The sequence below is a fragment of the Falco peregrinus genome, chromosome Z (assembly GCF_023634155.1).
Source record: "Falco peregrinus isolate bFalPer1 chromosome Z, bFalPer1.pri, whole genome shotgun sequence".
Lineage (NCBI taxonomy): Eukaryota > Metazoa > Chordata > Aves > Falconiformes > Falconidae > Falco > Falco peregrinus.
Genome location: NC_073739.1, coordinates 20,206,537 through 20,222,193, shown reverse-complemented (window position 1 = coordinate 20,222,193; position 15,657 = coordinate 20,206,537). Strand labels below are relative to the sequence as shown.

The following is a 15,657-nucleotide window of genomic DNA, read 5'->3' as shown; positions in this document are numbered from 1 at the left end:
TACTTCTTTTATACTGGTTGTTCATGTCAGGAATGTACAGGAACAAGATAACACACCAGTAAGCTACTGAAGTCATAAACAAGTTAATATAATATTACATACCTTTCAGTTCAACAAATCTGGATTTCAAGATGGGGTGTGTTGCAAGTCTTGCAATGGCTCGCTCAGTTGCAGTACAATTTGGCTATACAAAATAAATTCAAAGGCATGAAGTCAATAGAACGGTGAATACTTACACAGGTCTGTATCAGTTATGCTACAATGCATACTAATGTGATTCCGGACTACTAAATGAACACGAGGAAAAGCTTAATAATATCTGAATATTTCTTAACTTTCTGGTATTACTGTCATTTTAAATGAGGAAAATTTTGACTGCCAAACATTGACAGAAATGTAACAGACATGTAAATCTGCTGTTTCTTAGGTAGTTAATAGGGATAATACAATTTTTATTTTAAAAGCATACCAGACACATCCTTCAGAGCTAACATACTGATTTTACATTCACTATTTCTTATACATACAAAGCAAATTAATGAATCCCCTGAATAAAGAACATCATATTGGTAGAAGGCATTCTGCATCAAGGAGTACAGCAGCTTGCAAAAAATGCAGTACAGATGCCATAGAAGTAGGCAAAATTACGTAGCAGGTATTGAAAGAATATACATTAAATGTGGTTGAGAGATCAAACTTGATCTTAAAAGACAAACGACCATGAATTTGATGTGGTGGAATACTGGAACTCTGCACAAAATCATAGAATCATTTAGGTTGGAAGACTGTTACAATCATCATGTCCAACCACTAGCCCAGGACTGCCAAGTCCATCACTAAACCATGCCCCTAAGCACCACATCTACGTATTTTTTAAGTACCTCCAGGGATGATTTCACCACCTCCCTGGGCAGCCTCTTCCAAAGCTTGACTGCCCTTTCAGTGAAGAAATTTTTCCTAATACTCAATCTAAACTTTCCCTGTGTAACATGAGGCCATTTCCTCTTGTCCCATTGCTTGTTATGTGGCAGAAGAGACCGACCCCACCTCACTACAGCCTCCTGTCAGGCAGCTGCAGGGAGCGGGAAGGTCTGCCCTCAGCCACCTTCTCTCCAGACTGAACATCCCCAGCCCCCTCAGCGGCTCCCCACAAGACTTGTGCCCCAGCCCCTTCCCCAGCCCCGCTGCCCGTCTCTGGACGCGCTCCAGCCCCTCAATGTCCCCCTTGCAGTGAGGGGCCCAGACCTGAACACAGGGTTCGAGGGGCGGCCTCAGCAGTGCCCAGTGCAGGGGGACGGTCACTGCCCTGGTCCTGCTGGCCACACTGCTGGGGACACCGGCCAGGGTGCTGCTGGCCGCCTGGGCCCCCTGGGCACACTGCTGGCTCCTGCCCAGCCGGCCGTCACCCAGCACCCCCAGGCCCTTTTCTGCCAGGCAGCTTCCAGACCGGTTCAAAGAACAAATACGGTATTCATGCTTTAACACAAAGGAAAAGGAGAAAGGTAGGAATTGCACCTGACTTCCTCTTTTATATATCACAAGTCCTAGATATAACACACTTGTAAAAGCTATGCCATTTTCAGGTTCTTGCCATCACTCTGCTTGAAGAACAAAATGAGAGGTATCTAAGACTTCCAAAGATAGCTTTGTCTTCTTTTTTCTTTGAAGAGAGGGAAAGACCTTCCTCCCTTCCTCCTAGCAGTACTGTAATGGATGTATGTTTAAATTGTTGCTATGTGTGATTTCAGCTATATGGTACAGGCAGTACTACAGCAGAAGCCACCCAAACCAACAGACGATGAGCCTTGTAAAGGACCAGGCAAGTGCCCCATGACCCAACCTGAGCTGTTTTGGGCAGCCAACAGCTCAATGTTAACACACTGCCTGTCCTGTCCCAAGAGACCACTGCAACGGATGGAGCCCAAGTCACATGTATGTAAGTGGTAGAGAACAAGGGGAGGAGACTGTACTGGCTCTGCCCTGTGACAGAGTTAACTTTCTGCATAGCAGCCAAGATGGTGCCATACTTTGGATTTGTGACTAAAGCATCTCAGAGTTCGTAACACACCAATGTTTCAGTTATTACTGAGCAGTGCTTGCCCAGTATCAAGGCCTTCTGTTTCTCACTCTGCCCTCCAAACAAGTAGGCAGGGGATGGGCAAGAGGTTGGGAAGGAAATACACCTGTGGCAGCTGATCCAAATCGATCAAAAGGGTATTCTATTTCATACCAAGTCATGTTCAGCAAAGAAAAGCTCCAAGAAAGGATGTTAGTGGTTATGACATTTTTCTTCCTGAGTAACTGTTATGTGAAATGAATCCCTGCTTTCTGGGATGTGGCTAAACATCTGCCTGCTGATGGGAAGTAGTAAATAAATTCCTTATTCTGTTATTGAACTTTATCTCAAGCCATGAGTTTTTCTCACTTTTGCTCTTCTGGTGCTATCCCCATCCTGCCGGGTGGGTGAGTGAGCAGCTGCTGGGTGCTTAGCTGCTGCCTGGGGTTAAACCTACAACACAAATGCTACCTAACGCATCAGCCATGCATATTTAAAGAATCTGATTTGCTTGACCTAAGAGCGCTCAGTGGGGAATCTTACTTGTTTGCATATACATTTTCTTCCAGAAGAATTATGCCACTTAATATAAAAAAATATGTATTCATTGCAAAAAGACAGAGGGACACTTCATGCCAACTACTAGTGCAGCAGAGTCACTTTCAGTGCTTTGGCCTGAAGGAAAGACAGCAGAAGACACTACATCTACAGTAGTGCCAGTACTTCTGAATGCAGAAACTAATTGGTTTGCAAAATGTAAATCTTGTTCCTCAGGCAATGCAAAGCAAATCCTGTTCGTATTTCTTTTTTTCATAGTTCTAGAGCTTACAAAATATACTCCAGGTATATCCATCATACTACATGTTTGAAGTGCAGAGCATCTGGGAATTTTAGTACTTTCCTTTCTTCTCAAGTCTCTGCTATTACAATGTTCTTTCTTTATGTCAAGAAAAACTGGAAAAAAGTTTTCTCTGTAGACTGTCTACAAAACTATGAACACTGGCCAGAGGAGATGGGTCAAAAGGTGGGTCCATTTCCAAGGGCCACTGACTGGCTTACTTTCAGGCTAGCCTAGCTCTGAGAACTTGAAATCTGAATTTTGGTCCCCATGTGCCACCAGATTCCTGGGATAGCAAGCTCACAGCTCACATTTCTGAAGTTCAAATGCTGTTTTCTTCAGATATTTTTCTATAGCTGGAAAATCTAGTTCTGAACTTAATTGATACACTTTTCCCTTCAGCTACTTCCTGTGGGTTTTGAAAAAATACACCATGAAGTTGAGAGAGCAGCAGCAGCTTCTGTGCAAAACCTGGTGTCCTTTAATTCAAATATTTATAGAAAAGGTTTAAGCACATACATGCCAATCCATATGGAATAACCACGTCTTCTCCTTATAGCAAAATACATCAAAACCACTACTTACAGTGATAGACAGTAGCCAACAAACATACAATATGACATTTACATTCTTTAAAAATTCCTACTTTTCTGTTTGGTTTTTTTGGCATATCCAATGCTCAATGTATTTTTCCTTAAGTATTTTCCAGTATATAAAACCCTGGCAGAAAATAAATTGTAATAGAAAAACGTCAATTGTATTTACAGCAAGAACACCTTTTCCCCCTCTTCCTTGCCCCCAGTATCTGTAATTATGCAGACACTGGAACTGGACATGTTTATTCTCAAATATTCCTGCTATTTCTTGTATTATTTTGCACTGTCCATTTTGTCACACAAGAATGTCCTAGTACTTTCCACAGGAACACTCTCTCTCATTCAATGTGCAACTGAGGCACTGCAAAGTGAACAAAGCAACTAAGCAGTGTAGAGTGTCACACTTTTCAGTGAGAAGTTGTAAGCTACATACAGAACCACCTGAAAGTCAGTCTTCTCACAATTCTTGTCTTGGTAAGTCATGCATTATTTCTTTATATAGTATTGAAGACGTCTATCTATCATCACCGAAATGTTTCATTAAATTCCATGTGGACATTTAACTGAATTAACTGCATTGATCTCTACAGTTTGAAATCTCTTAAAATGAAAAGAAACCCAAACTGCATAAACAAGCATTCTTCATCCTGAGGGGTAGATGTGCACACAGATGCACAAACTTCAGAACATAACTTGTCAGTTACAGCATAATAAAGCAACAGTTGTATAACTTACACATGTGGAAACACACATGTATGCCCCACTTAAGGGAGACAAACTTCGTACAATGTGGCAATGATTGGGAAGAGAATAGACTTATAAACTTCCTAAGATAAAAACAGATTCACAATGCAAGTTTTGAGATGCACTGGAACAAGGGTCAGAAGTACAGAATGGCTCTGAGAGCTGGCAGTACTGGGTAAAACAAAAACAAACATAAAAGCAGCACGATGGAAATGTCAGGCTGAAGTTGTCTGGGGAGTAACTGCTTCATACAATTCAAGTGATAAAGTAAGTGAGAATGAGAAAATGAGTGTCTCAGCACCTTGGGGCAGATGGGCTTGCAGGAGTTGAAAGGGATACCTTGTTAGCATACTTGAGACAGTAGTGCTTCAGGAAGAATTACAGGGCAGAAACCTGGGATTCACTCAGGAACGTGAAATGGTGACTTCTAACCATTGCTCCATTCTGATCACTCTTCCTGTTCAAGCCTACTTTTGTTGGTACCCTCTCTGCTATAATTGTAATCAGTAACAGGAAAGAAAAAGGTCATACTTCCATTGACTTCTGTACAGAAGGGGATTGCCTTGTTACACGTCTCACAGAAAAAGACTGCTACCAGAATTTCAGCTGGGTGAAAGGACCAAACTGGTAATGCTTGGTGGCCCTGCATCTGTCCCTTTAGATCATATCTCAGTTATTGAAAATAACAACATTCAAATGGAGACAGTTCAGAAACCCCAACCCCACTGACAAGTATGCAGTACATGGCAAAAGCCACGACATGAAAAGTAACCCTGTAGCATGTCATACTCCAGTTCCTAAACTAAATGGAAGTGCAGTTTAATGTCGAGTGTAACAACAGCCTGATTTTAAGCAAAAAAATGGCAGAGCTAATACTAACCAGGGTAGAGCATAAAGAAAAAAAAAAACCAAACCCAATCCTGGGCCAAAACAAGATGTCATTTCAATACCCTTTGTAGCAGCTTAGGAGAAGAGCTGTCTCTGTACTTAAAAAAAAACCACACAGAAAACCTGTTAATCCACACGTTCTTCCCAGAGCTCTAACTAGTTACAGCTGTCCTTCATAATAGCAGATGTGGTTAATGTAGAGTCACAGGGTGGCTGAAGGTGCCAAATCATGGCTGCCACCCAAGTCCATCCCATGACCTCATACTGGTTTTGGAATAAGACCCTTGAAAAAATTTACTTTCTGACTGTGAAATGCTGTTAGTTCTCCCTCTTCCTTTTTGTCTGTAAGACATACAGGATGTGATTTGTGGCCATCAGACATTGTGAATAGTGTGGTATGAGAGGGAATTGGTTAATGGTATCTCTCATGGCAGCACTGCTGTCTCTCAGCTCTTGAGAGCAAGAGATTGTTTGCTGACTGTGCCTCATCTTGGTAATAGGAGGATGGATCAACTAGAGATTGCAGTAAGTAGGTCTCTGTTACATGTGGCAAAAGTTTAAAAGAGGGTGGTTCTCCTAAATACTGAAATAGCAATCCCGTAGTATTCAAAGGAGAGAAACATTCGCACTCAGTGCTTCAGACTCTGCACTGGAAATGGAGCGCCCAAACCTGTCAAGATTAATAATCAACTTTTACTCAGTTTTTACTCAAGCTTTCCCAATTTTTTCACATAGTATCAAAATGAGGGTATAGGTGTTACAAAGAAGTTGCTATACAGGCTTAATAGCAAGGCAGATGAGAAGTTCTTATGGCAATTAATTCTGTATGGATCTCAGGAAATCATGCAAATTTCAACAGACTTTTTAATTGGACTATATACAAGTTTTGAAGTAGTCTAATGAAAAATTTCCAAATGAAGCTAGAGTGTATGTCCTAACAAATCTAAAAGCTTTGCAAAAAATGTCAGCATGATAATGTCTTGTAACAGAACAACAAAGAAATGACAATTTCTTACAAAACATCAGGATACACAAGTAAACCTGGAGTCCCCCTTGGCTTCTTGCTTATTATTTTTTTCAATGCTTGCCACAGTTTATATTTATTTAGGTTGTTTTCTGTTATCGTGGTAATTCAACCATGAAAATATTTGGATATTTACTTTATTTATCTTGTAAGCTGTGGTGTGTTGACCCTGGCTGGAGGCCAAGTGCCCACCAAAGCTGCTCCATCACTCCTCCTCCTTTGCTGGACAGGGGAGAGAAAATACAACAAAACCCTCATGGGTCGAGACAAGGACAGGCAGAGATCACTCAACAATTAGCATCTTGGGCAAAACAGACTTGACTTGGGGAAAAATTACCTCACTATCAGTCAAATCAGAGTACGGTATTGAGAAATAAAAACTAAATCTTGAAATTCCTTCCCCCCACCCCCTCCCTTCTTCCTGGGCTTAACTTCACTCCTGATTTCTCTACCTCCTCCCCCCTGAGTGGCACAGGTGGACAGGGAATGGGGTTTGTGGCTGATCCCTCCTCCTCAGGGGGAGGACTCCTCAGATTCTTCTCCTGCTCCAGTGTGGGGTCCCTTCCATGGGTGACAGCTCTCCATGAACTTCTCCAGCATGGGTCCCCTCCATGGGGTGCAGTCCTTCAGGAACAGGTGGCCCCAGCATGGGCCCTCTGCAGGGTCACAAGTCCTACAGCAAACCTGCTCCAGCCTGGACTCTTTTCTCAACATGTCCTGCCATGAGACTCCTGCAGCACAGGCCTCCCATGGAGTCACACCCTCTTTGGACATCCACATGCTCCAGTGTGGGGTCCTCCATGGGCTGCAGGTGGGTATCTGCTCCACCGTGGGCCTCCATGGGCGAGGGGCACAGCCTGCCTCACCGTGGGCCTCACCACGGGCTGGGGGGAATCTCTGGCCCAGCATCTTGAGCCCTCCCTGCCCCTCCTTCTTCAGTGACCTTGGTGTCTGCAGAGCGGTTGCTCTCACATATTCTCACTCCTTTCCGGCTGCAGTTGCTGTTCCACAGTAACTTTTCCCCCCTTCTTATTTACCACAGAGGCACTATCACTGTTGCTGGTGGGCTCAGCCTTGGCCAGCAGTAGGTCTGTCTCGGAGCTGGCTGGCATTGGCTCTATTGAACATGGGAAAAGATTCCAGCAGCTTCTCACAGAAACCACACCTGTAGCAGCCCTGCTACCAAAACCTCCACACAAACCCAATACAGAAGGATTATGGAAGCTGAAGACCCATACATGGGGTACTCTGGACAACTGTTGCCCATCTGCAGAACTGTACACAACAGAAGACAGAGGTCTGGAGAATCTAGCTGACATTGTGTTGATGGCAGAAGCACTGACTGTGCACTCATCACTGACTTCCGCAGACTCTTCAATCCAGCGTCAGGGAGAAGAATGAGATTCTTCTAAATCCTATCAAGGTGCTTACACTGCCCTAACTTAAATTGCATGTCTGGACCAAAGCTGCTCTTTTCCCCATAATTTTTTTCACTTAGATTTCCCTTCGCTCCTACATGTATTTTGGCTTGTCTTTTAAAAAAAAAGTGTATGAAGTATAAACTTGGTTTCTATCATTATCACCTCTTCTTTTAAAATAAGAATTGCAAAATAGGCCACAAATTCAAACAAAAACGTATCTCTTGCTGTTCTTTGCTGCATGCATGATAAAAAATACCTACCATCCAAGCATCTGAAAAAGTTTAAAGGCCCTTCAAGAAGCGCAGCACTTTACAAGTGTTAGAAGACCACATTTAATTGCAGTATAAAAGAGCCAATAGAGTTTCATTGGATTAACCTGTCACAACTAATTTAGCCAGCCATACAAGCGTGAGGTAAATGCTTATTTTTCAGGTTGAGAAATAGTCAAAGGGAAATGGAGTGTTTCATCCCAAACTACCACGGCGATTTACAGCAGAGCTTGGCATAAACCCCAGACCTGCCCAAGTACAAATTATGTACTTAATCTTCTACTAATACTTTCCTTCTTCTCTTTATGCATAAAATAATTCCTATGATTGTTTCAAAAAACAAAGGCAGAGCAAAAAATTCCAGAATAAAGCAGGCATGGATTCTTAGTTATCTTCTCATGGAGAACAGGATCAACTCTAGGTGTAAACTGCAACGCAAGATTATGGGTAAACTCAAATGCTGCTAACTCTTATTCACTTCTTCCAGGGCTAGTAAGAATATGTGTCTGTAATCCTCTCACTTTGGCATCCCACAGAAACAATATACACAGTTTTAAAGAAAAAAATGTTAAAATGTTAACTTTTTAAGGTTATGAATGAGGATACAAAGCGAGCACTGTGCTAATTCCCCCACTCAGTTGTGGTGGTCTAACTCACTGTGACTACCAACACTGAAACCTCTGCTGGCCTTTGAGAAAACCTAGAAGCATGCTGAACATTACGCTATGGACAAATCTGTCTATGATGTAGACAATTCCCAGCAGAAAGCAGTAGTAAAAAAGAGTGCCCCTCAGACTGTAGTATTAAGAAATATCTGTAACATAAAAAGATTACATAATCTGAATTTTATATCCAGTACAATTAACCAGTCTAAAATATGTACAGTTCTTACAGCAACATAAAAGCAAACACATAACATGTAACAATATAAAGGCTACATGGTTTTTGCTTTTAATATATAGCTTTGCATTAAATATATGCATTTTATATGTTTTGACATTTGAATGGTTGAGGCACTGTATCACTATAAAATATATGCATCTTGCCAAACTGAATAAAAAAGCCCAGCACACAGAACAGTAAAATAGATGCCACTACAAAACCCCAACAAATCCCACAGAAAAACCAAGCAACCTCCCCTACCACAGCCTAAATCAGACAAAAGACAATTATATTGAGAAAGTAAACTGGAAAGCCAAATACGATGAAACAGAAAGCCTGCAACAAAAAATGTACTTTCAGGGGAATAGAAACAAAATGCATCTCAGATAACAGGCAGTAGCTGTGAACAACACAAAGAGAAAGGTCTTTGCCACAAAATTCACATAGACTGCTTCAGAGAACATAATTAAATTTGGAGGAAAGGTCATATATAAATTAGTTTTGAAAACCACTACATATCAGATCTAAACCCACGACTGACTTCTGCAGAAAACTGAAGCTGACAGATCATTTGCTTGTAACTGGCCATCTAGAATGAGGGTCTAGAGACTCAAGATAGGCAGCTATTTATTAGCTCTGAATCCTGAGTTAAGCGTTACTTGTACTTATTTGTCATAGAAAAGAGAGCAGAAACACAAAATAGACCAACAAAGTCAGGCAGTGCTGCAAGCTGAGCAGGAAACAGCATTCTCTGGGTTCACTATGACCTGAATGCATCTGAGCTCCCCAGATCCAGCTGTGTATCACAGGCATCTCTGAAGACTGAGTGGAAGCACATGGTAGCAAATAAATTGGCGAGACACAGGGATGAGCTCCATATTAATAAAACTCTTTAATGGGCCAAGAAGTTCAGAGTATTCTGCCTTGGATGAACCTGAGAAGTTTAAGAATTGAGATATCTGCTAGTCTCCTTGTGAAGTCAATTTGGTGACAAAACTCTACTGAACTTTCAGGGATGTAATCTTGAGACATCCTTACAATATTTCACTGTAAAACAGATGCTCAGACCTCAAATTATCACTTGTCAGATGCAGCCTGATACAGCACAACATGTATAAGCACATATGAAAAACAGTTTATAACACAGAAAAGTAGACATAGTTCAGATCTTCAAATTTAAAACAGATGCAAAGCTTCAAAGCTAGCTAACATCCCAAAAACAAACTCCCATTTAATTTTAGATAATTTATAAAATTAAAGTAATTGATTTATCCCCGCCAACAAACCCTGTCTTGCTCAGACCTTCACATTTACAAGCACCGCCACCAGGGAACACACCTATATATAACTATTGTCAGGTCAATGCCTTCAGATAAAATTCTCAGGAGAGACGTATTTCTGTTCAGAGCATTGCTGAAGGAACTAAATATGAGAGCAAGAGATCTGGAGGCGCAGATGACTTAAAGACTTCACAACCGCCGCACACCCTAACCAGGGGTAGGGCATGTTATAATATGCTATTCAAAACAAGACAGAATTTCTTGGCATACCACATTGCAATTTTTGTGCACAATTGAAAACAGATTTCTTTTAATCTATATGTTTTTTCAGCCACTTTCTGAAAAAGACAATGGAAATATAAATTCAGTTCACTGAAAAACTATTAAAACATCTGAGATAAACATACCAGTTCTTTGGCACCAAAACGTAGATTTTCCATCATTAAGTCTATTGAGGGAGTATATGCATTTGAAACTTACTCTAATGATAAACACATGTTAGTTATATATGGAAGCCCTGATATTACTTGAGCATGTCAGCACGTGATGGATGTAACATAAATGGAAATCCTGGATGTCCACATTTTATAGCAGGTATTTCACCATATGGCATACAGAACAGTCACCTTTATGCTTAGAGGCTCTCCGGCATCTTCGAGGCCATTACATTATTGCTTAACTCTGGCATGCAGAATTTTCCTAATGTGTAGTCACCCAACCATTTCAATAATCATGCAGTTATTCATATTCCAAACCCAAGGAAAACTAGACTATCACGCTTTAAATTTAATGCTGTTATACTTTCACTAAATGACTAGTTACCTCATGTTTCCCATACTTTCTCTTACCTAGTAATCTTGCCATAGAGGAGTGCTATGCTGTAAACTGATACTCTCGTTTTACCAAGCTGTAAATTTTTAATGTAGCTGGTCTTAGCAGCTACATTGACATCCCAATAGATGAGTTTTTTCTTTAAACAGAATTAAAAAAATTCAAGAAGATCTAATTTTTCACCTTCTCCAGTTAAGTTTTAAAGGTTCAAGCAATAGTACCCTCTAGCACTTTTCGTCTAATTTTCCAGTGTTAAGAGACTTGATGGGCTTCATAGTGAGCTGAAAAGGCCCATCTAATTCCATAACTTTTTAAAAATGATTTTTATTTTTATAAATCTCTATTTCTTAATTCTGAGTTGCAGCACTTCAAAAAACTGATCTGGTTTGGGAAGAGAGGAAGAAATCAGAATGGTTTTGTACTTTATTTTTGTATGATATATAATGAAAAACTGATAAGAGTTTCATTTATAAAAATAAAAAGAGCAAAAGACAGCAGCAGCTGTTTTTCATTTTCAGAAACATCAGGAATGTCAGACTTATTTCTTTCTGATTTTGTAATGCAATTCTGAGTCACACTACAAAGCATATGTACAGAAAGAGCTTTTCCAGCTAGTAACATGTGAGTAGCTGTCAGTCTTTAACATAAAAGATTACAACTGTTTATATAACATTAAAGACATCTTAACACTTTAAGTTCTTTAAGCAACCAAAATAATGAAAGATTTTAACTTATATATGTTCTACATTATGTTGTCTCTCCTTGCACTTACCTTCTGTGCCAGCTCTATGATGCTTCTCAAAACAAGATCAAGAGGTAATGAACCATGGCCACCTTTCCCTCAGTGGTACACTGATTTTGATTTCTCACACAAAAAACAACGCTGCTGGAAGTTAATGCTTTTTAAACCACCTTCAGTAACCTTGGCTGACATTGCTTAAAGTGTACCAATAATTAGAGCATTTGCAGACAGATGGATGGCAAGACAGGGTTTACTTTCTCATTGGGTTGAGCATACCCTTCTCCCTGCCTCTTCATGTGGATCAACTTTATAAACTGATTTAAAGGATGCAATTCAAAGATTCTGTCTTTAGTACCTAAGTGAATTAAGGGTAACTGAAAACTCTCACTATTAGTATATGTCCTAAATTTGTAGCTTCTCTAATCTCATTTAACATTTTCTGTTCACCATCATCATTCTGACTGGAGGCTTATGCTGGTTTTGGCTGCAGATGAGTTAATTTTCTTCATAGTAGTGAGTACAGCATCTATGTTTTGGATTTGTGCTGGAAACAATGTTGGTAATTCAGGGATGATTCAGTTGCTGCTGAGCAGTGCTTGCACAGAGCTAAGGCCTTTTCTGCTTCTCACACCATCCCAACAGCAAGTGGACTGGGGGTGCACAAGAAGCTGAGAGAAGACACAGCTGGACAGCTGACCCCAGCTGACCAGAGGGACATTCCATACCATATGGCGTCATGCTCAGCATATAAAGCTGGGGGAAGAAGAAGGAAGAGGGGAGGGGGGGGGGGGAGATGTTTGGAGTGATGGTGTTTGTCTTCCCAAGTAACTGTTATGTGTGATGGAGCCCTGCTTTCCTGGGGATGGCTGAGCACCTGCCTGCCAATGAAAAATAGTGAATGAATTCCTTGTTTTGCTTTGCTTGCATGCACAGCTTTTTCTTTACCTATTAAACTGTCTTTATCCCAACTCAAGAGTTTTCTCACTTTTCTGATTCTCTCCCCCATCCCACTGGGAGAGAGTGAGCAAGCAGCTGTGTGGGGCTTAGTTGCAGGCTGGGGTTAAAGCACAACAGTCCTTTTTGGCACACAACATGGGGCAAAAGGGTTTGAGATAATGACAGATTTAGTTGGAATGTGAAAGACTGAATTTATAGCTGTTATTGCTGCTTAGCTATTAATGGGCAAGTTTCTGTGCTTGCCACGGGGTTTGCTTGCCTCACTGTATATTAGAGTCTAGTGCTTGTTAGTGGCTGCTTCTTGCTTTCGCTGCTTGCTGTACTGCTGATCATCTCACTGTGCTGTGCCCAGGAACATGCTGGTAACAGCCATGGCGATGCACCGGGGCTGGCAGGTGGCCAGGGCATGGCTGCTGTGTCTGCGCTGCTGTGCTGGACAGGCTGGAACTCCAGTGTGAGCTTGAGTCGAGGGGAGGCAGACCTGTGGATAAGCTCACCTCAGAGCAGCACACTCCGAAATGTCTGTAGCTGTGATTAAGTCCACACCACAGAAGGTACATCTTGAAGTGTCTGAGGCCATGGTTATGTCTGTGCTGCAGCAGGTATACCTCTGAAGGGACTGTGGCCCAAGCACAGGTCCATGTTGGAGAAGGTACAGCTTGAAACATCTGTAGCTGTGGGTAAGTCCATGCTGCAGCAGATATACCTTGAAGCATCAGTGGCTGTGCATGAGGTCATGATGGAGCACCTCAAAGCATTTGGCAAAGCCCACAACAGAGCAGGTACACCCCTGGAGGGACTGCAGCCAGGGGTAAGGCCACGTTGGAGCAGGGTCAATCCTGAAGGGACTGTGACTGTGGGTAAGGCCACGCCAGAGCAGGTCTGTCTCTGAAGGCATTGTGGCCCATGGGTAAGGCCACACTGGAACAGGGGCACCTCAAAGCAGCTGTGGCTGTGGGTAAGTCTATGCCGCAGCAGGTGTCCCCCTGGAGAGACTGTGGCTCACAGATAAGGCTCTACCTGGAGTAGGTACAACCCTAAGGGACTGCAGTCTGTGGATACCTCCAAGCTGGAGCAGGGGCAAGGGGAGGAAGTCACTGCCACGTTAAACCCTATAAGCTGGCTCAAAGGGACTGGGGTGGAGATTGTAATGGAAATACCTTTAAATTATTGTAACCCATTATTTGAGTTGCATATTAGAGGAATTACTACAGCAGGAGCCACCCAAACCAGTGGAGGTCAAGCCTCACAAGAAGCAGTGCAAGTGCAGCAGTAACCCAATCTCAGCTGGCTTTGGTGTCCAGTAACTCCATGCAACACACCACCTCTCCTCTTCTGAGTGACACCTATAACAAGACAGAGCCCAAGCTCATGGATTAAATTAACTCAGAGGACATTTTGTGGACATTTGACAAACATTTTACAGAGGTGGTCCGCAGACTAGGGGAATGATATCTGTGTATTATATCAAAGGATGGGAATGGGGATGGTGGTTAATGAGGATGTATTGAATAGTGTGGTACTTGAGGATGGCATAAATGACATGGAATAATGGATGGAGAATGTGCTAGGGCAAAATCATGACAAGGCTGTAGCACATTACTACTATCAAACTTTTATGACAGTTGGAACTTCTGTTTAAAAGGTTTCTTAGTGCTTTTCTTTTCCTGTAATACATTTGTGCTGTTAGACTTAAAATACAGTGCTTCATAACACAGCACATTTTCATGCACATACACCCTACTCTGCTACCCCTGTAAAGATGGAATGTAAAGATGGAACCTTCCATTAATTATCTTGAAGACCTGTTAGAAGGAGGACATCTATTATATGATAACGCTATACGTCAGCTATCCTACTCTCCCTCCATTAATTTTTTTGGTTCAAGAATTGGCATGGAAGCATTCCTAATTTAAACCCTTTCTCTGTACCTTAGTATTGGAGATGGCAATCAGCTGGCACTGTAGGCAGTCTGATTCACCTTCATTTTTTATTGGATAAAGCTGTACCCTCCTTGGCCCTTACGAAGCATTCTGAAAAGCAGTTGCATGCCCCTGTTGGTCATGTCATTGTGAAACAGATGTTCCCCATGCATATTGCCTTCCCCATGCTTTTAGTTTAAGTATTCCTTTATGACCTTTAAAATTTTCATGCTAGCAGCCTGGCAGAATTTTGGTTATAATGCATCTTTTGTATCAAGTTCTTCCAACACAGGTTCTCCAAACACCTAAATAACTCTTTTTTTATACCAGACTGTCAACCATACATCGAGATTCAGGACCTCTGCCTGCCTCTTGGGCACTGTATGCAAGTCTGAACAGTATTTTGGAGAAGGATACCAAGGAGATTCTGGACATCAGTAACTTGGCCTTCTTTTATTTAAATAAAAAATAATAAAGACACCACCCCCCAATAAAAAAGCCACACCAATCACCACACCTTGAGAACCTCTTGTTACACTACATTTTTCCCCCTGCATTTTCTTCAAGAAAAGCATAAAACCCAAACTATTTCTAATGTTTTCCTCTACTGTTCCCATGACAGCTCATATCCATTAAGACATTTACAGACATCACTTAATACTCATTAAAAATAGGAATTAGGTTGAGAGTTGCTTGTCTTTCATTAGTGCTGTGATATAAACGTTTCTGGGACTGAAAAAAACCAGCCATGTGCATGTGCACAAGCATATTTGGGCTTAAAAAGACGGCTCTTCTGCACCCACCATTTTGTCCATTTATGCTCTTGCAAGCACGTTCATTGTATCTGAATCACCCGTATGATCCAAGCTAGGTATCACTTTCAAAAATGTGAATCGACTCCCTCTGAGCTTTACTAACAACAATATGCCTGCCCACATTCTGGTCTGACACACCAAATAAGTGAAATGAGCATATTCAAATCAAAACCAATCCCATAACTTTTGAGACTAAGCCTTGTCTAAGGACAGGAATACACTGGAATAGTATTGAACAGTCAGTTCAGTCAGGCAACAAAATTAAGTAGGACAGCTTCACAGGAATGCAAATGAATGGTAGAAAGATCCCTGTACTAGTAACTTAGTTTGACAGTAACTTAACATTGACAGGAGACTGCCTTTTTCTGTCAGATACAAACATAGTATCTCTG

At 41.5% G+C, this 15,657-nt stretch overlaps 1 protein-coding gene across 3 annotated transcripts in view; it reads right to left on the bottom strand.

Annotated features, from left to right (window-relative positions):
• The window catches only part of SRFBP1 (serum response factor binding protein 1), an 83,146-nt gene that overhangs the window by 3,535 nt on the left and 63,954 nt on the right, over positions 1-15,657 (bottom strand). For all 3 annotated transcript variants that reach the window (XM_055791152.1, XM_027783160.2, XM_013297218.3), the window contains one exon: positions 103-184. In XM_055791152.1, the coding sequence (XP_055647127.1) occupies positions 103-184 (82 nt within the window). The remainder of the gene's footprint in view (positions 1-102; positions 185-15,657) is intronic.